Source organism: Capricornis sumatraensis, chromosome 8, assembly GCF_032405125.1.
Source record: "Capricornis sumatraensis isolate serow.1 chromosome 8, serow.2, whole genome shotgun sequence".
Lineage (NCBI taxonomy): Eukaryota > Metazoa > Chordata > Mammalia > Artiodactyla > Bovidae > Capricornis > Capricornis sumatraensis.
The window spans coordinates 38233458-38254365 of NC_091076.1; the positions used below are offsets into that span (position 1 = coordinate 38233458).

General features: G+C 43.7%; 1 protein-coding gene across 11 annotated transcripts in view; it reads right to left on the reverse strand.

Moving 5' to 3' along the window:
* Window positions 1-20908, reverse strand: part of DLG2 (discs large MAGUK scaffold protein 2) — a 1427929-nt gene that overhangs the window by 70729 nt on the left and 1336292 nt on the right. For all 11 annotated transcript variants that reach the window (XM_068976931.1, XM_068976935.1, XM_068976933.1 and 8 more), the window contains one exon: window positions 5178-5354. In XM_068976931.1, the coding sequence (XP_068833032.1) occupies window positions 5178-5354 (177 nt within the window). The remainder of the gene's footprint in view (window positions 1-5177; window positions 5355-20908) is intronic.

The following is a 20908-nucleotide window of genomic DNA, read 5'->3' on the forward strand; positions in this document are numbered from 1 at the left end:
GGGAACACATCCCAGTTTGGCTCTTCAGAAACTATGTAATCTCAGAAAAGAGAGATTCTGTGCTAACAGCCCAGGTTTAGAAATCACACAAATATGCACTGGAATTCTCCATCTGCCACCTACTAGCTCGGTGACTTAGGGTAGGTCACTTAACCTCTTAGGATCTCATGTTTCATGAGACTGGTGAAATTAGGATATTAAGACAGGCTTGAAAAATTATGGTGAATATTAGATAATACTAAAAATGGTTAGTATAGTATTTGAAATGTATAAAAGCTTCTTACTTGTCAAGGGCTTCTAGTATACCGTTGGGGTAGTGAAAAGCCATCTAGTCTTGCTACAGAGAGACCTAGGCCCAGTGGCTGACTGTGCATCCTTGGGGAAGTTACCTGACTTCTCTGATCTTCAGTTTCTTTATGAAGCTTTTGTGAAGATTAAAGAAAATCTTATATTTGAAAGCACCGGCACAATACATAGTCTATCATCATATGGAATTCACTCCTCTGTCTGCTGCCCTTCCTCTTCCCTTGGTACCTGCTATGGACTGAATGTTTGTGTCCACACAAAATTCATATGTTGAAGCCTCAACCCCCAGGATGGTGGTCTATGGTGGTGAGGCATTGGGAGGTAATAAGGTCATGAGGGTGGAGCCCTCATTGAATCAGATTAGTGGCCAAAAAGAAGAGACAGGAGAGAAAAGAGCTCTCTCTCTCTCTCTCAGCCACATGAGAAAATAGCAAGAGGACTGTCTGCAAACTAGGAGGAAGGGCCTCTCTCTGGGAAGCTGAATGGCTAGTGCCTTGATTTTGAACTCCAGAACTGCAAAATATACATGTCTGTTGTCCAAGTCACCCAGTGGATGGTGTTCTGTCACAGTAGCCGGAACTAAGACAGCACCTTTATTTACACTATAGCCCCTGTCCTCACCAGGGTACTGTGCCATAGTCACATGCTGGTCCCACAAACACCAGCTCCAGGCAGTGATCTGATGACAGCACTTGGCACACTGATGGTGCTCATGCGGTGCTTGCTGAACTGAGTTTTGTCAATTCTTATTTCTATAATGTTGGGTGGCAGGAATTGCATATGAGTTAAGAGTGTTACAGCCTGGAATCAAATCTCAGTTATGCCATTTATTAGCTGGGCAATTTCAGGCAAGTAAATTAACTTCTCTCTGCTTCAGTCTCCTGGTTTGTAAAATGAAGGTAATTATATTACCTTCCCCATAGGATTGTAATGAGGTTTAAATAAGTTAATTAATTATAAAGGGCTTACAACAGTGTCTAGCATGTTCAAGGAACATTTATTTAAATAAAATTTATTTACCAACTTCAAAAAAGAGAGAGGGAAAAGGCAATGATTTTCATACTCATCTTATGGTTTCATTGAAATGGTTAAATGGAATCATCAATAGAGTACATTTTCATAAAGGCTAAAGTCATACACTGATGTTATCCATTATGAAATTTTTCCAAACTGGCTCTAGGAGCTGAACTATAATTCTTCTCTGGCCTCTAACTGAAAAGGGGCCAGAAAGGAATTAAGGATGGAAAAAAATAACCCTAATCTAATAATAAATCACATGCATACCAGCAACCATTTATTCTGAGCTATAGTTGTAAGACGCTGAATGCAGTATAAAATGAGAGTACCTCCTTTAGAAGCTAAGCATTAAAGAGCAGCCCTAGGGAAGGGTCATGACAGGTCTTAAATTGCATTAAGGTAAGTGTATAAGAATGCTTTGTGGGGTATGATTATAAGTGATTTTTATTTCTTCTTGATACTTTTCTAAATTTTCCCATTTTCTACAATGAAATGTGTTACTTTTATAAACACATAAAACAATAATAGTAACATTTTTGGAAAGAGTTACCATCCTAAGGAGAAAATTTAATAGAAATTCATTTACAGCCATAAACACACACACACACACACAGATGAGATGGGCAGTACTGCACTCTTTATGAGCAGGAATGCAAATGTCAACACTAGAGTCACGAGGCACACTTCTCCAGGCCAGCATGGTGGTTAGGATGGTTTTCTCCTAAAATATTTGCTGCTGCTGCTGCTTAGCCGCTTCAGTCGTGCCTGACTCTGTGCGACCCCATAGATGGCAGCCCACCAGGCTCTCCTGTCCACGGGATTCTCTAGGCAAGAATACTGGAGTGCGTTGCCATTTCCTTCTCCTAAAATATTTGAGAGAGAGCCAATTCAAGAATGACCTCCAGCAGGCAGAAAATTACCCAGGAGGACTAACACTGAGAATGTTCCTTGGGGGACAGTGATGTGCAGTTGAACAAATGAAGGATTATTGACAAGACTGGTTAGAATCACAGAATCTCAGGGTTGGAAAGTGACAGAAAATTATGTAGCTCAGCTGTACCACTCAAAGCTTGCTTCCCTTTAATTATACTTAGTGCCCTTGAATCTTCTATTATCAGAATTATCTAGAGGGACATACGCACAAATACAGATCTCCAGATGGGCTGAATCAGAGTCACTCTGTGTGTCAGCGTGTGTGAGGGAGAGAGTGGGCGTATCTTAAATTTCCATAATGTTCCCTTGGTGTCAAAGCCGTTATTCTCATTCACTGTCTTCCCAGGTAACCCATACCATCTCTGTTGCTGCTGCTGCTGCTGCTAAGTCGCTTCAGTCGTGTCCGACTCTGTGCGACCCTGTAGACGGCAGCCCACCAGGCTCCCTGTCCCTGGGATTCTCCAGGCAAGAACAATGGAGTGGGTTGCCATTTCCTTCTCCAATGCATGAAGGTGAAAAGTGAAGTTGCTCAGTCATGTCCAACTCTTCACGACCCCATGGACTGCAGCCTACCAGGATCCTCCGCCCATGGGATTTTCCAGGCAAGAGTACTGGAGTGGGGTGCCATTGCCTTCTCCTATACCATCTCTAGGCAGCTCTAACTACTAAAAGGATTTCCTTAAAATTACTTGAAATCTCTTTCCAGACAGGTTTCCTTCTCCACCCCATTTCTACCCATATTCAACAAGATGGCTCCTTCTTCTACAGAACAGCCCTGCAGACAGCTCTGATTAATCACATCAAAGCAAATCAAAACGCTTGCTGCCTTATTTTTCAAAAATAAATGGAAGTGGAAAAACAGAATATATACTACTCTTGGGAGTTACTGCTTCAAATTCAGAAAACACAAAAAACTACAAACTCAGAATGTCCTCTCAAAACAACGTCAGGTAATTATGCAGGAGCCCAGAGGCTTGGATGGTAAAGAATCTGCCTGCAATGCAAGATACTTGGGTTCAATTCCCAGGTTGAGAACATCCCCTGGAGTAGGAAATGGCAGACCACTCCAGTATTCTTGCCTGGAGAATTCCATGAACAGAGAAGCCTACGGTCCACGGTGTTGCAAAGAGTCAGATGTGACTGAGGGACTAACATTTTCACTTGTACTTCCAGTTTAGAGAACTGTCTGCTGGTGGGAGATCCACAGGCCCAAGCTTAGAGGGTGGGGACAGAGACAGTCACGTTGCCCCGCTCTCCTCACATTCACCCTGGGTTGTGTGGCCACTAGCAGGAAAAGACGAGGGACCAGTCTTCTCTGAGGTTCAAATGGCCCACAGTTATTCTTGGGGAGAATTTCCATCTTCCCACTGTGGTTGGAGCTACCTCAGTCACTGGGTCACTTTGTGTACAGCAGCATTTGAATACTCAGTTTCAGGAGGATTTTCTACAAAGGTATTTGGGATGTTTGGATTCGAGGAGGCGGCCCTTTGTGGCTTGGGAAAAGTTACCGACTGTTTTGAATAAACATTATCCCTGACTTTGACTTCATACCATCTCATCTTTAGGGAGCAGATCATTTGTTTCTCAGACAGTATCTTGGTGCCAAGAGGATACTCATGGGAAGAAGAGTTCCTTTTTAGTGGTGATGGACAGAAGCTGCTGGGAACAGATGAAGGCCGCAGTTGTTCTGAAGTTTATTGCTGCCTTTCAAGAGCAGAGTTGAGGAAATGCTTAGAAGGGAAAGAACATAATCTTCATTTTCTTTTCTTTTGAACTTTTAGCTGTATATTGGGGTATAGCCAATTAACAGGGCTTCCCTGGTGGCTTCTGCATGCCGGAGGCATGGGTTCGATCCCTGGGTCAGGAAGCTCCCCTGGATAGGGAAATGGCAACCCATCCCGGTATTCTTGCCTGGAGGATCCCATGGACAGAGGAGCCTGGAGAGCGACAGTCCATGGGGTTGCAAAGAGTCAGACATGACTGAGCCCTAACGCTTCACTTCATAGCCGATGAACAACTGTGAGAGTTTCAGGTGAACAGCGGAGGGACTCAGCCATTCATATACTAGAACATAACAGTCTTGACTTAGGAAATATATACAGAACTAAATATCTGAGTGGAAGCTGGTTGGGGTGGTGACCAGGAGTAACTAAAGCTGTAAATAAACCTCTGTAAACCCACTCTTTGGAACTCGCCAGATGTTTAGCAGCTCACAGCTCAAGTATTTTGTTTTTTTTTCCTCCAATGAAACTAGCTTTTAACTTTTTTAAATTGAAGTATAGTTGATTTACAATATTGTGTTAATTTCTGCTGCACAGTGAAGTGGTTCAGTTATACACACATATACATTCTTTTTAAATATTCTTTTCCACAATGGTTTATCATAGGTTAGTGAAAATAGTTCTCTGTACTAGACAGGACCTTGTTGTTTATCCTCAAGTATCTGATTCTGGTTTGGAGTTTTTTAAAGTCTTTTCCCATCAATGTTTGGACAGAATACAAAGCCAGAACCTTAGCTTTGAAAATGTTCTATTTTACTTGTCTTTAACCTGAACTTTCTATAAAGTAACCCAGTAAATGATGAACCTCTGAAGTAACCCCTCCAAGTCTGTAAGTCAGCATACAGGCTGATAAGCATACCCCTGACCATATGAAAGCCGGCAAGTTTTAGGAAGGCAGAATAAGCAGATCCTCTTTCTTGCTTTATGCCATATCATGGTTACCAGTTTGGGTAAAAACCTAACATGAGAAGAGCGAGAATATTTAATCTGTGTTCCCGACCCCGCTGACAATTTCTGTGCAGACTGACTAACCCACGCAAACACATCCTGGGAGTGGACTGCCACGTCTGCATCTCCCCTCCCCTTCACACCCCCGGGGAGGTGAACAGCAAATCCTCAGGATCGGCAGGGCCTCCTTACCTCCGCTTGCTGGGGATGACCCCCATCTCTTCACTGTCGCCCTCCAGCGTGACCCTCCTGGCTTGCCACCACTCGTCATCAGAGGCGTTGATAACGTGGAGAATATCTCCGTATTTAAAACTAAGTCCTTGACTTGGCAGCCCACTGTCCTTGCTTTTGTCATAGTCAAACATGGCTCTGGAAGAAATGACATAAGAGAACAGTGTTAGGAATCTCTGGCAGCTCAGATCTTGGATTCATCATTTCGATTATTCACTCTTGTCCTGAGAACCCACTGGCCGCTGGGTACCCCCTCCCAGGACTAACCCCTGGAATCCCAGTCAATGATCCCACTGCTTTGGTCACAAATCAAGGTTACTTCTTACTTCTCCTGGAGGTTGCAAGGGCAGCCCATTAGGGCCCTTAACCTGGGGTTCTGCTCACTGGTAGATGCCAGACTCCAGGGAGAGGAGAGAGAGGAGGGGGAATGGGGAGTTAGTGTCTAACGGGAAAAGAGTTTTCATTTCAGAAAGGTGAAAAATTCAGGAGATGGATGGTGGTAAGAACTGCACAACAATCTGAATGCACTTAGTGCCTCTGAACTGTACAGTTAAATATGGCTAAAATAATATGTTTTATAATATGTGACTTTGCCACAATAAAAAAAAAAATATTAAAAAAACCCTGGGATACTGCTTCTTGGAGATCATCACAGGCAACGAGGTGACAATGGAAGATGGTAAAGGCAGGTTAGGACCTTACTGAGACTTTTTCCTCTCTCATTACAATCGAATTTTATAAATCACTATAAAGAAGGAAATAATGAAGAGAATGAAGGGCATCTTTCTGAATGCAGCATTTTGTGTGATGGACAAATCTTCTCAGATGGATCAAACTGCTTCCACAGAATACCAAGCCTACCTCGTCATTGCATTTATCACTCTGAATTGTAATTCTTGCTCTATGTATCATGTTTTCCCCACTAAAGAGTCTTCACTGAGACTTTGCTAAGCCTAACACTGCAATATGCACGACTGGTGGGGTAAAGGAGTTGGAAGCAGAATTAAATGATGACCAAGACCTTAGCTCTTGCCCCCGAGCAGCTGACAGTTTGTCTCAAGTCCTACCCTGTCCACCTCTTCCTGTATCTCCCACCAACCATCGCCACACACACACCACCTGCGATTTCCCCGGAGAAGCAGACGTTGCCACGTTCCTGTTTATTTCCCCTTTGATTCTATTCTAACAATTTTCTTAGAGTGTAGCCTCTAAGCAAGCAAAGCTAGCTAGACCTGGTGGACAGATTTGTCTAAAATCACTGAGGACTGCGTGTGATTCTTTTTCTTTCTTTTCCCCCATCTCATGAAAGAAACGTCACATCTACTGTAGTGGCAACCCAATTGAGTTGAAGGCATCAGCCCTCAAATACTGCAGGAAAAGCTGAATTACTTGCAACACAGCCCCTTCTTCCATTAACTCCGTACCCCAGTGGTGGAATATGGTGACGGGGGGTGTCTCAGCTCCTAGAATGACTCATTTCCACCTTAACCATCTGCACCTTCCTTACCAAAGACTTCATAAAACCCTCGCCAGGAAAAGGGGGCTGAGAGGAGGCAGAGACCCACTCCTGACTCTGTCACTTCTCTGGCTGGCTGATGAGACGCAAGTTAACATTCCAGAACCACAGCTTTTTAAACGCAAAATTAGTCCAATGACTATATTCACATGGAGCTGCTATGAGCTTTAATGAAATAACATATTGGATGCATCCGGCAGAATACAGTCTAATAGTGGCTAAGAAAACAGACTCAGGGGCCACACTGTTAGGGCTGTGTTCTGGTCCTGGTACTTCTCTCTTACTAGCCATATAGCTGGTAGCCCAGGCACACTCCCAAGTCCCTCTGAGGACTCAGTTCCCCCGTATATAACACAGTGATGCCAGCAATGGAGATAACAGCGCCTCTATCACGGGATTGTCCTATGGATGAAACGCTGCCTAAGGTGATGCATGTAAAGCATACACAAAAGTGCCCACACACAGTGACAGTCACCAAGTGACAGTCATTAATGAACCATACTTCATGGTTCATTAAGTATGAACCGTTGTTGCTGTTGTTATACACCTCCTTTCCCCTCTTGAGTGTATACTTACAAACATCCTTTCTATGGGTTCTACTCTGTGCAAAAACAGACTGGCATACCAGTCCCGAGACTGCATCCCCAAAAAGGCCTGCTTACAAGGACGGTCCTTGGCTGACATTTGGGAACTCAGCTTTTGGGAGGCTTCTTTCCATTTCCTATTAAGAATGGCTTACTGTGCCTAAACTGCTTATAATAAACAGGATCATTTAAGGTGAACCCTTGCCTTTCCTCTGGGAGCCTGGAATTGTGGCAGGTGCCAGGCAGAGAGGGCGCCTGTGTGAGCAGCCCCAAATACGATCCCTGGACACCGAGTCTGTTAGGAGTGTCCCTGGTAGACAACGTTCTACACCTGTTGCCACAATCAATCGCTGGAGGAATTAAGCCTGTCCTTCCTGACTTCACTGGGAGAGGACTCCTGGAAGCTGGCACCTCGTTCTCTCTGGATTTTCTCTCATGCTCTTTTCCTTTTGCTGAGTTGAGTTTGTATACACTTTCGGCAATAAGTCATCGCCATGAAGATGAGAGTCTGACAAGCCCTCCCAGTTGGGAGTTGTCTTCAGGACCACCAACACTCACTCCATAGATCGGAAACCATATTCACATACACTTTCTCATTTGTGCCTCACTCCATTCCCAGAAAGAAAGTACAACGGATACAGTACTTAGTATCCCCTTTTTACAGGTGAGGGGCATACCAGGGAGGCCCCCTCCAACTAACACAGGATACGTGGCTTAGAGGCAGCAACCTGGGGCTGGAGTGTTGGTCTCTTGGTCCTAAGTCCTAGTTCAGTGGTCTCCACCTTGCCCTCTGACCCCACCCCAGTCTGGGAGGTGGTGAAGGTGGTGACAAGGGGGCAAGAATGAGAACCATGATGACAAGCACTATTCATGCCCATGTTAGGGGGCCTGGCCCTTTGTGTTCATTGTTCTACATTTGACATCATAACAACCTGAATGGTAAATATTAGTATCTCTGTTTAATAGATGGGAGAGGAGGTTCAGGAAGTTCAGAAACCTGTCCCAGGTCACAAGTAAATGCATGGTAGAAACTGAACCTAGAATAAGGCCTGACTCCAAAATGCACATCCCTGGTTATTTTATTACAGTGCCCACGACTTGGCTGTGCCAGGAAATTCTAATCTTCCCTGCAGAGCTGACCACCTCTTCTCCCCCAGATCCCTGAAGTTCCCTTATGGCTCAGCTCCTGTCCCTTGTATTCCTTATCTAAAGGTCCCCAAACCTCTAGTTTGGCTCCAGTCTCTTCTGGATGTAAAGTGTGAGGATTGGAGGTAGAAAAGCCATCAGGAAAGCTGGCAGCTGGTGGCCAAGAAGGCAGGCTCTAGGGTTAGACTACTTGGGTTTGCAACTTTTGAACTTTGATCTTAAACAAGGTACTTAACGTCTCTGGGTTTCAAGCTTTCTTAATTATAAAATGGCATAGTAATAACACGAGCCACCTTGAAGAGCTGTGGTGAGGATTAAATGAAATAATACATGTGAAGTATTGTAACACAGCCTGGCAGTAGCAAGTGCTCAGTAAATGCTAGCTAATACTACTATGATAATTATTCTGAAAAACGCATTGGGATTTGAATTCCAGTTTCTGAGTCCCAACTGTGCCACTTAGAAGCTGTCTTATGGACTGTGTACAAAGATATCTAAAACTCCTCTGTATCCTCAAGACCTAGTATAGTGCTGGGTACAAGGCAGACCTTCAGAAAGATCTACGGAAATATTTTGGATGATCTTTGAAAGCCCCTGGTGACTCAGACTGGTAGAGTCTGGCCTGCAAAGCAGGAGACCTGGATTTGAGCCCCAGGTTGGGAAGATCCCCTGGAGAAGGGCATGGCAACCCACTCCAGTATTCTTGCCTGAAGAATTCCATGGACAGAGGAGCCTGGTGGGCTACAGTCCATGGGATCGCAGAGTCCAATGCAACTGAGCAACTAACAGTTTCGCTTTGAAAGCTCCACTTCTTTCAAGTCTCAGTGTCCTGGTCTGTAAGGGGAGGGCAGCAGAAACAAATCCCAGAGGTCCTCAGCAGCCGACCCACTCGTTCTACCGAGTTCCATTCTCGTCCCAAGTCGTCTTTCCGAGAAAACATTTACTTACTTGGCTGCGCTGGGTCTTAGTTGCAACATGCGGGATCTTTGGTTGCAGCATGGAAACTCTTACTTGCAGCATGTGGGATCTAGTTCCCTGACCAGGGATTGAACCTGGACCTGCATTGGCAGCATGGAATCTTAGCCACTGGACCACCAGGGAAGTTCCCCCAAGTATTCCTGAGGGGGGATTTCCCACCCTTGGGATCAGCAACACACTCTCTCCATGAGTTCTATTATCTTGGACAAACTGCCTCTCTAGGATCCCACTGATTCAGACTCGCCAGGTCCCTAAAAACAAGCAGCTGACACATTTCAGCAGCTCCTGGCTCCTTTGGATATGAATGGATCATCACATCTGAGGAAGAGGCTACAGTGGCCCGTCACCTATTTTAAAAAGCGATAAGCTGCTTTTAATTTGCTTTATGTGCTAATTCATCACAGCAACTTTTATAAAATGCCATTAAGACGCACACTTTCCACCCAGGGTGCTTTTAACAAGTCCATTAGACAAGTGGAATTAGACATGAATAATGCAACGGCTCTCCCATCCCTCCCGCCCCTCCTGCATTTCAACATGTGGCGGCCCCTTGCCCATCGGGGAAGTGTAGGCAGGGAGGGGTGAAGCAGATGCTTGTCCTCATGGCTAGCCAACTTGGCTGTGGAGACCTAGGTACCAGACCGAAATTGTGCTTAAGTGTCCCACAACGTGCTGCTGTTGCTAAGTCGCTTCAGTTATGTCCGACTCTGTGCGACCCCACAGATGGCAGCCCACCAGTCTCTGCCATCCCTAGGATTCTCCAGGCAAGAACACTGGAATGGGTTGCCATTTCCTTCTCCAATGCATGAAAGTGAAAAGTGAAAGTGAAGTCGCTTAGTTGTGTCCGACTCTTTGCGACCCCATGGACTGCAGCCTACCAGGCTCCTCTGTCCATGGGATTTTCTAGGCAAGAGTACTGGAGTGGGTTGACATTGCCTTCTCCACCACAATGTGCTAAAGACATTCTATTCATTGTCTCCCTCAATTTGCTAGGTTTGAGCCAGCATACCAGTTACACACCAAGCTTTGGAGAAAGGAAAGGTCTGGGTGTTAAAGTCCCAACTCTGTCATTGCTAGTTGTGAATTTTAGCTCTGTGGCTTAACCTCTTAGATGACCTCTTAACCAGAGATGACCATTCTCTCATTGATCAAATGCAGATAAATGATGGCACGAACTCACAAGACCATTATGGAGATACTGCTATGGCATGGTGCCTGTAAAGTTCCCAAGACCTGCACAGAATGAATCCCCTTCATTATTATTTCTGTTAACAATCCTGCCATGTAAGCGTTTTGGATCTCATGAAAGAAATGAGAGTCAAAGAGCTGAAATGAAAAAAAGCTAGTAAGTGGCAGAATCAGGGTTTAAACAAGACAGATGTGTCTGAATCAAAAGCCTGTGCTCTGACTGCAGAATTCAGCTTGGAGCTCCTGATCAGGAATGCAGTACTCAGATCTCATCCCCAAAGATTTCATGATCAATGGATGATCGCCTTGACGCTGACACTGTGGACTAGACATCAGGAGACAGGCGCATGTAGTTTACTGAGCACACACTCAGTTCTCACGCTGCCCTGCAATGTGTGTTTTAGCCTTGTGCTGCAGATGAGGAAACAAACTTCGATAAATTAAGCAACATGTCCAGGGGTACATGAGCTATCAAGGTGGGTTTCAGCTGTTATGCCCTATGCCTTTGTTCTTTAAGATGCTTTGGGGAAATAAGGTAAATTGACACGTGGCTGATGTTTATGTGTCTCATTGCAGGTCACTCTGGGGCATCTTCCTCATCAACCCCCAAGCTCCTTCCCTGAGAGTTAAGTGTCCTTCTCGCATACTCTGATCTCATTCTTCTTTGTGCTTTTTAACATTTGCAAATTCTATTTTGCATGAGCATGGGGATGGGGAAGGTTCACATTCTTCCTAGCCCCAGAATCTACCCCATAAGAGATGATCAAGAAAAGTTATTTTCTGTCATTCAGTCTTTCACCTATGCCTGCCATAGGTAATTCTTTTTTTTTTCAGAAGTTTTTATTTTTTTTTCAAATCTTAATACATTTTTTATTTTTTTAATAAATTTATTTATTTTAATTGGAGGCTAATTACTTTACAATATTGTATTGGTTTTGCCATACATCAACATGAATCTGCCACGGGTGTACACGTGTTCCTCATCCTGAACCCCACTCCCTCCTCCCTCCCTGTACCATCCCTCTGGGTCATCCCAGTGCACCAGCCCCAAGCATCCTGTATCCTGCATCAAACCTGGACTGGTGATTCATTTCTTATATGATATTATATATGTTTCAATGCCATTCTCCCAAATCATCCCACCCTCTCCCTCTCCCACAGAGTCCAAAAGACTGTTCTAAACATCTGAATCTCTTTTGCTGTCTCACATACAGGGTTATCATTACCATCTTCCTAAATTCCACATATATGCGTTAGTATACTGTATTGGTGTTTTTCTTTCTGGCTTACTTCACTCTGTATAGTAGGCTCCAGTTTCATCCACCTCATTAGAACTGATTCAAATGTATTCTTTTTAATGGCTGAGTAATACTCCATTGTGTATATGTATCACAGCTTTCTTATCCATTCATCTGCTGTTGGACATCTAGGTTGCTTCCACGTCCCAGCTATTATAAACAGTGCTGCGATGAACATTGGGGTACATGTGTCTCTTTCAATTCTGGTTTCCTCGGTGTGTATGCCCAGCAGTGGGATTGCTGGGTCATAAGGCAGTTCTAGTTCCAGTTTTTTAAGGAATTTCCACTCTGTTCTCCATAGTGGCTGTACTAGTTTGCATTCCCACCAACAGTGTAAGAGGGTTCCCTTTTCTCCACACCCTCTCCAGCATATATTGCTTGTAGACTTTTGGATAGCAGCCATTCTGATTGGTGTGAAATGGTACCTCATTGTGGGTTTGATTTGCATTTTTGATAATGAGTGATGCTGAGCATTTTTCATGTGTTTGTTAGCCATCTGTATGTCTTCTTTGGAGAAATGTCTATTTAGTTATTTGGCCCATTTTTTGATTGGGTCATTTATTTTTCTGGAATTGAGCTGCAGGAGTTGCTTGCATAGGTAATTCTTAAAATTCAATAGTTCACTTGCTTTCCTGTAAAGGCCTGGGCAGTTGGAAATAACAGGTAAGGAAGGCCTGAGTGACACCCAGCATGGGCCTTCCTGGCTTTTGTAGGAAATGACAAACATATGTGCACCATTCCTGTCTCTCAAGTCAGAGCATATCCATCGCGGGTGGAGGGTTACATGCAGCTCTGTACCGATGACTTCTCACATCTCCTTGAGGAGCCATACACCACCCCTGTGGATGAGTCATCATGCCCAAACTTAGCTCTGTCAAGGGCACTTATTCTCCCATCCATCTCAATACTAAACTTCCCCCAGTAAAAACGGTGGTGAGAACCACCACCAAAATTGGTCTAGTGGATAGGAACAAGCTAGCCTCTGCCAACCCTTGTTAAGAGGCCATTGACCATGATGCTGCTGTTTATTGAATGGCTGCTGGGCACATAGTAAACCTACAACATGTCAGGTGCTGTTCTGGGTATTTATTATCTGTGATTCAAAAGATAACCCTTAAGAGTTTGGAACGGTCATGTACACACTGTAATATTTAAAATAGATAACCAACAAGGACATACTCTATAGCACAGGAAACTCTTCTCAATGTTATGTGGCAGCCTGGATAGGAGAGGGTTTTGGGGGAGGATGGATACATGCATATGTATGGCTGAGTCCCCTGTTCACCTGAAACTATCACATCATTGTTAATTGGCTATACCCCAGTACAAAATATAAGCTTAAAAAAAAAAAGGCCACTTAAAATGCAAGCGCTGTTCCCATTTTACAGAAGGGTAAATACATTCTATGCCATGGACTGTGGTATCGCATGGGTTATACCACTTAATCACTAATAACCTAGTAAGGCAGGTTTATGTTCTTTAAAGAGACTCTTCAACATGCCAGTGTTTCCTTTTATGTGAGGGGGCTATTGGGAAAATGCCAATCTCGACTGGACCCAAGGCACCAGGCAGTCACTGTCATGACGGAAGATGGAACTAATTGGGCACCAACCAGAGGTCCTCACAGTCTGGGCTTCTGCACAGCAGTGGCATTTTGATCATGATGAGGGAGGAAGCATCATTTCTGGGGGCAACAACTCTCTGTCTCTCTGTTTCTCCTGAGTCTCCAGTGCTCCCAGTTCCCCAAGGGATGTGGCATGAGCCGATTTCACATGTCTGGAGGTCTGCAAGTTGATCATTTCAGACAACTTATCATCAGAGTCTCCAGGAACAGGGCCCATTCCAGGCTGCCTTCTCTACCAGGGTGTCCTATCGTCTGTCAGGTTGGTTTACACAGCAGCACTGACCGACAGGCCCCCCATCGGGGGGAAGCAGAGGCAAATCTGTACCGGCACAAAGGCAGGCTCGACGGACCACAGCGAACGGCCCTTCAGTTTTCAGGGCTGGGTGAGGCGGAAAAGACTAATCACCTTAAAACCACTGTCTTTTCCCCCAAATGCCATCAGCTGGCTACTCAGCAAATGAAATATGGGAAAGAAGAACATGACTAGGATGAATAGTTCACGTTTTATGACAGTTCTAAGAGCTCTTTATGTTCTGGCCTTGGTTTGTCAGACCGAGATATATTAATCAAGATATTCAGAAAGGCTGACAAAGCCCCAACTGTAGCCTTTTATTTCTGATCTGACCTAAAAACGCAGAGCAAACTTTGGTATCTACTTTTTAGGGCCTTAGTGTCACAAATTAGTAAGCTTGCAGTGTATGTGTGCTAAGTCACTTCAGTTGTGTCCAACTCTGTGCGACCCTATGGGCTATAACCTGCCAGGCTCTTCTGGTTGTGGGACCTCCAGGCAAGAATACTGGAGTGGATTGCCATGGAAGAGAAAAAGAATATCCTGATTTGGAATTTCTTTATTGCTGATACACAATTATCATCTAAATATTTAAATTTATATACAGAATATTTAAATTTATATGTCAAGATAGTGAGACCTCACATAGTCCTAGGTTCAAATAGTGGCTCTGCCAGCTAAGCAGCCATTTGATTTTCATGTCTGTACCTCCATCTCCAGAGGTATAAAATAAAGGGCAAGAATCCTTATCCAACAGAGTCCTTAAGAGAATTACATGTGTCAGACTTTCAGTACTCACTAAGAGCTCTAGGTTTGTTCACTGAGTTTAAAATCTAATCTTCTTCCCTGTAAATTCCACCCCTCTTCTAGTGTTGTTCATTGGAGTATAAGTAAAGCAACCCTATCTCTGCTTTCTAAAAACACTTTAAGTATTTACTGATTGACAAGTGACACCAGCTGATGTGATGCTGGGCTTAGAAGTGGGTGTTGGAGAAAGTTCATTTCTCTCATGAGCAGATGAAAAAGGGGAGAAAGACATCCAAGAATAGTCCATACAGCTACCCCAAATCCTTAGTGGTAGTTTATCTGGATCAGTGATGAAATTAACATACCACAAAACCAGACTCCTGGATAATGACTTCAGCTCCACCAATACTGAGTTTCTTTGTTTATGAACTTCAGAAAACTGTGGAAACTACCAGACTAGACTGAAGCAAGAGAAAATCTGGAGTTAGGGAAAACTTCACCTCAAAATCTCATATATATCCATAAATTATCACCTATTGAGAGAGGGCAGTTAGAGATGACAGAAGATGGTTCCTTACTCACCTTGGGAAAAACACTGAGTTCAAGATTGATTTAATTTACATGGATGAGATAACAGTCATTTAAATATTAAAAGCAATATTATTTACACAGTGCCTATTCTGTGCCAATCATTGTTTTTTGCTGAGGACTCAGAAATACACAAGAGGCTTGCTTCCTGTCCTCATGGAGCTTAATATTTGGTTGAGGATACCTGTAAGGGGTGGGCTTCCCTGGTGGCTCAGAGAGTAAAGAATCTGCTTGCAATGAGGGAGACTAGGGATTGAACTCCAGCCTATCCCCTGGAGAAGGGAATGGCAACCCACTCCAGTATTCTTGCCTAGAGAATTCCATGGACAGAGGAGCCTGGTGGGCTACAGTTCATGGGATTGCAAAGAGTTGGACATAACTGAGCAACTAACACTTTCATTTTTCATGAGTATGGGGTATATTCATTCGGCTACTCATTTATTCATTCAGCAAATATTTATTGAACATGTACCAACGATGATTCTAGGAACTCGGGGTCTATCGGTGAATGAAAACAAGACAAAATCTCATGACTTCATGGAGCTTATATTCTAGTAAGAGAAGATGGGCAAAAAACAATAAACCAAATAAATAATCAAAGAGTATATTAAGTTAGGAGTAGCTAATTAGTGACAGAATAAGTTAAAAATAGAGCAAAGTAAGAGGTATCAGGATTTTGGGATGGGGAAGAATTGTGGTGGTAGTTAAGGCTGCATTTATAAATAGGGAGCTCATTTTATCTTTGACAAAGGAAGCAAAAATTAAAAAATGGAGAAAAGACAGTCTCTTCAACAAGTGATGCTGGGAAAACTGGTCAGCTACGTGTAAAAGAATGAAACTAGAACACTTTACACAAAAATATCTCAAAATGGATTAAAGACCTAAATGTAAGACCAGACACTATAAAACTTTTAGAGGAAAACATAGGCAGAACACTGCCTGATATAAATCAAAGCAAGATCCTCTATGACTCACCTCCCAGAGTAATAGAAATAAAAATAAACAAATGGGACCTAATTAAACTTAAAAGCCTATGCACAATGAAGGAAACTATAAACAAGGTGAAAAACAGAGCCCTTAGAATTGGAGAAAATAATAGCATCTGAAACAAATGACAAAGAATTAGTCTCCAAAATATACAAGCAGCTCACGCAGCTCAATACCAGAAAAACAAACAACCCAATCAAAAAGTGGGAAAAAGACCTAAACAGACATTTCTACAGATGGCTAACAAACACATGAAAAGATGCTCAACATCACTCATTATTAGAGAAATGCAAACCAAAATCACAATGAGGTATCATCTCACGCCAGGCAGAATGGTCATCATCAAAAAGTCTACAAGCAATAAATGCTGGAGAGGGTGTGGAGAAAAGGGAACCCTCTTACACTGTTGGTGGGAATGCAAACTAGTACAGCCACTATGGAGAACAGAGTGGAGATTCCTTAAAAAACTGGAACTAGAACTGCCTTATGACCCAGCAATCCCACTGCTGGGCATACACACCGAGGAAACCAGAATTGAAAGAGACACGTGTACCCCAATGTTCGCTGTAGCACTATTTACAATAGCTAGGACATACAAGCAACCATTGGCAGACAGATGGATAAGGAAGTTGTAGTACATATATACAATGGAATATTACTCAGATATAAAAAGGAATGCCCTTGAGTCAGTTCTAACGAGGTGGATGAACCTAGAGCATATTGAACGGAGTGAAGTAAATCAGAAAGAGAAAGACAAATACTGTATATTTACTCATATATATGGAATTTAGAAAGACGATACCAATGATCCTACATGTAGGGCAGCAAAGGAGACACAGATGTCAAGAACAGACTTTGGACTCTCTGGGAGAAGGCGAGGGTGGGCTGGGTTGAGAGAGCAGCACTGAAACGCGGACATTGCCACATGTGAAGCAGATGACCGGTGCAAGCTTGATGCATGAAGCAGGCGCCCAAAGCTGGTGCTCGGGAACAACCCGGGGGGGGGGGGGGGGCGGTGGGCAGGGAGGAAGGAGAGGGGTTCAGGATTGGGGGACACATGTGTACCTGTGGCCGAGTCATGTCGATGTATAGCAAAAGTCTTCACAATATTGCAGTTATTTTACAATTAAAATAATTTTAAAAATAATAAATAAATAGGGTGCTCAAGGTAGGGCTCGTTGAGAAAAACATCTGAGGGGAGGCTTGATGAAGACAAGGGAGTTGGTCATGCTGGGCTCTGAGGAAAGTGTTCTAAGGAGAAGAAACACCCTGTGCAAAGGCCCTAAACATAGTCAAAATCGGGCATAATAGGCAATATCCTGAGAATTACCGTGAGGTGCAACAGGATGTCCGAGCAGGAACCCCCGGCATGTGTTCAGAAAGGAGTTCATGAACAAAGGAATGATTCCCCCAGATCTATCAGCCAAGACTTGGCAGCACCCCTCCCCCACCCCCAGCTGAGCAGGCATGTCCCTAACAGGAACCCCGCTGCGGTAACAGTGATCTCACGTCCTGAAGGCTCTACTTTCTTCCCTGAGCCTCTCCACTTGTGGATCTCTCCTGGGAAGCAAGCACATGAGCTGGGCCACGGAAGAGCCTCCCGTCTTCTCTGGGATACATTCTACTACAACTCACACACTGCAGATGGAATTTTTCAGCCAAGAATTTTTCTTAACGTTGTTCAAAAAGTTGAAGCATTAACCGAATATAAAGAAATAAGCATAAAATCATTCAACGAATTTCAATCTAGTCTTTGAGACTCCTGACTTTCCTGGAAACCCTCTGAGCCTATCCATTCCCCTCTCTGTGCCAGGCTGCAACCTCGTACCCAGTCATCTTCTTGCACTTAGCAGGTGGCATCTTAGTTGATTGGCCCAGAAGCCTATGTCCCTGCTGGACAGCTCAGCCCCTCAGGGTTAGGACAGTGTCTCTTTTGTCTTTGTGTCTCTCCCACAGAGCACAGAGGAGGAGGTGTCCACAACAGGAGGCTACATTGAACTCCATCGAACTTGAAACCCACATTCTGTGATCCTGGGAGCGTGACTTCACCTCTTTGGGTTGCTTCATGTGTAAAATGGGATTTAAAATACTGTATTTTATTAATTTTAAGATGTACCCTTTTTTCATCCTCATATCTCAAAAGTTAGGATGTATCCTACCATCAATGCCACCTTGTATCCATAACTTAATGGACAGCGTCTTTGCTTTCTTTGTGACACACTCATGCGTCTTACAATCAGTGACAGTGAATTCAGCGAGATTCACTGAAACGGGGTAGGAACCATCTGACAGTTGTGAGAACTGATGAATTAAGGATGAAAGGCCCTCCATATCAGTATATGCACATATATACACATATTTATCGCTATTGTGTTGTTATTTATCATGGGTCAGGTAGGGTCACCCTGCCTTTCTCTATTCTTCCTGTACACATTTGCAAACCCCTGTGGTACTCTCTGCTCAATGACTACAAAGTGCTGACAGGCCAAATACTGTGCCATAGCCTGACTTGCTCAGGAAGCTCTTTTCAGCAGTTCTGCTTCATTGAATGAAACGTCTACAGGGAATGTCCCAGCCTTGGCCAGTAGTGCAGGAATTTAGGGAAAGAAAAAGGAACTAACAATATACAGAATATTAGTGTTTATACTTTTAGTATTTATAGGTTCTGTGAATATTGTTAGAATTTATTTCAACAGCACAAGCTTTTAACTTTAGCACTGAAGTCTCCATGCTAGAGCATTTTCCATGCACTGCATGTTAAGTTATTCATTCATTCATCTATTGAACACCTACTACACACCAGGCACCAGGATAATGGAAAGTATTGGCCAGATCTGGGAGACTTCTCAGTTGTACCATCTACTTGCTCTGTGGCTATCTATAGTCAGGGTCCTTAAATTCTGTTTCTTATTGGGTGAAAACTAATTTCTGCCTGCCATGGGCTGAACGTTTGTGTCCCCAACAAAACGTGTATGTTGAAAACTTACCCTCCAAAGCGGGTCCTTTGTGGGGTGATTAGAATAGATATGGTCATGAGGGTGGATTAGCACCCTTAAAAGTCATGAGAGACTTTGCTTTTTCTTTCTTTCTTTACCATACAAGGATACGAAGACAAATTAGCAAACTGAAACCCGGAAGAGGGCCTTCAACTGTGCTGGTGCCCTGATTTCAGACTTCCAGTCTCCTTTCCTCTGATGTTGATAAGTCTGTGGTTCTTTGTTGCAGCAGCTTGAACTGACTAAAGACACTCCCTATTAGATGCTGTTGGGTTGAAATGAGGTAACATATGTAAAACACCATACTACAATATGGTGTCTCATGCAGAAAACGGCAAGAATAATATGTACTGGCACAGAAAACTATGTTACAACTCAACTTCTATGGGGTGAAGTACCATTTTTCATTTTTAGTATCAATTTATCTATTTAACACTTATCTGGCTCTTCCTAAGTGACAGGCCTGGGGCTTGTGCTTCTATTGGAATTATGCGAGAGAGGTGTTTCCTGTGGGCCAGAGTGTTGGGAGATGGCTTGCTTTTCCTAAAGCTTTTCTCATTCCATTTGGTAAAGCAATCAGAGAGTCCTGTGGAACTGCTCTAAAACAGTCAACACACACAACTTTTAGATTGCGATGCCATGCATTCATTTCAAGCACAGTTAATAAACACCTATTACGTGCCAGGCATTATACTAAGTACTGGGGTTTTAGCGGTGAACAAGTAAAACAAGGTGCTCCTATGAAACTGAGGAAAGACAGATGTGAAAGAAATAATCACCAGTATGATACATCTTAAAAAGCAGATGGGCAAATAACCCATGAGAGTAGTCAGTGGAGAGAAACAGCCTACTCTGGGGAGAATGGGTTAAGCAGGCTTCCAGGAGGAACTGTCTAACCTGAGACCTGCAGGATGAGCAGAGGTAGGCGGAGGGAACAGGCATCCAGGCACTCCCGAGGAAGAAAGAGCAGCAGGGAGCCTGAAGGAAGACAATGTCCTGGATGGCCCAAAACGAGACCAGAGAGCAAAGGAGAGGCTGGGACCCAGAGGGACCTTGTGAAACACACTTTCTCCTCTTCTAGGCATTGGGAGGCCATTAGAGAATTTAAAAGGATAGTGAGTTGATCAGATGGGCACTGGAAACATCTTTCTGGATGTAAAGTGGAAAGTGAGTCAGGCAGAAGCACACTGGGCAAGCGTCAATGCTGAGACCCTGGGAGCAGGCTGAGGGAGTAATCCAACGATGATGCCTTGGCCAGGGTGGGCAGGGGTTCCAGATGTTTACTTTGGCCAGAATCTGTCTGTCTGTCCATCTCGCTCACTGCAATCTACGTGCAAAGTTTTATTACCAGAATAAAAAACTTTTTTCTTTCCTTTAAAAGAAGACTTCTGGAAACCTAATAATTAAACCTCTGACTGAAAACAGGGAGGCAAAACGGAACTCTGGTGTCTCTTCTACTTCAACTGCACAGCAGCCCAGAGGCCCCTAAGAAGAACCTGGGATTCCTTAAATCAGAGTGTGAAAAATCTTCAACCTAGTACATTATTCCCAAGCACTCTGAAGCGAAATCTCTCTGTTCTTTTATTGATGCTAGGACACCCCCAAACCCACCTCCAATTCCCATAGAGGTTCATTTGTTTTCAAAATGGATGCTTGATGAAAATTCTCCTTGGACCATTTTGGGACAGGTGAGCAATGCCTCTCTGAAATAACTAGAGATACACCAGGATGTTTCAAACTCTACCTGGAGA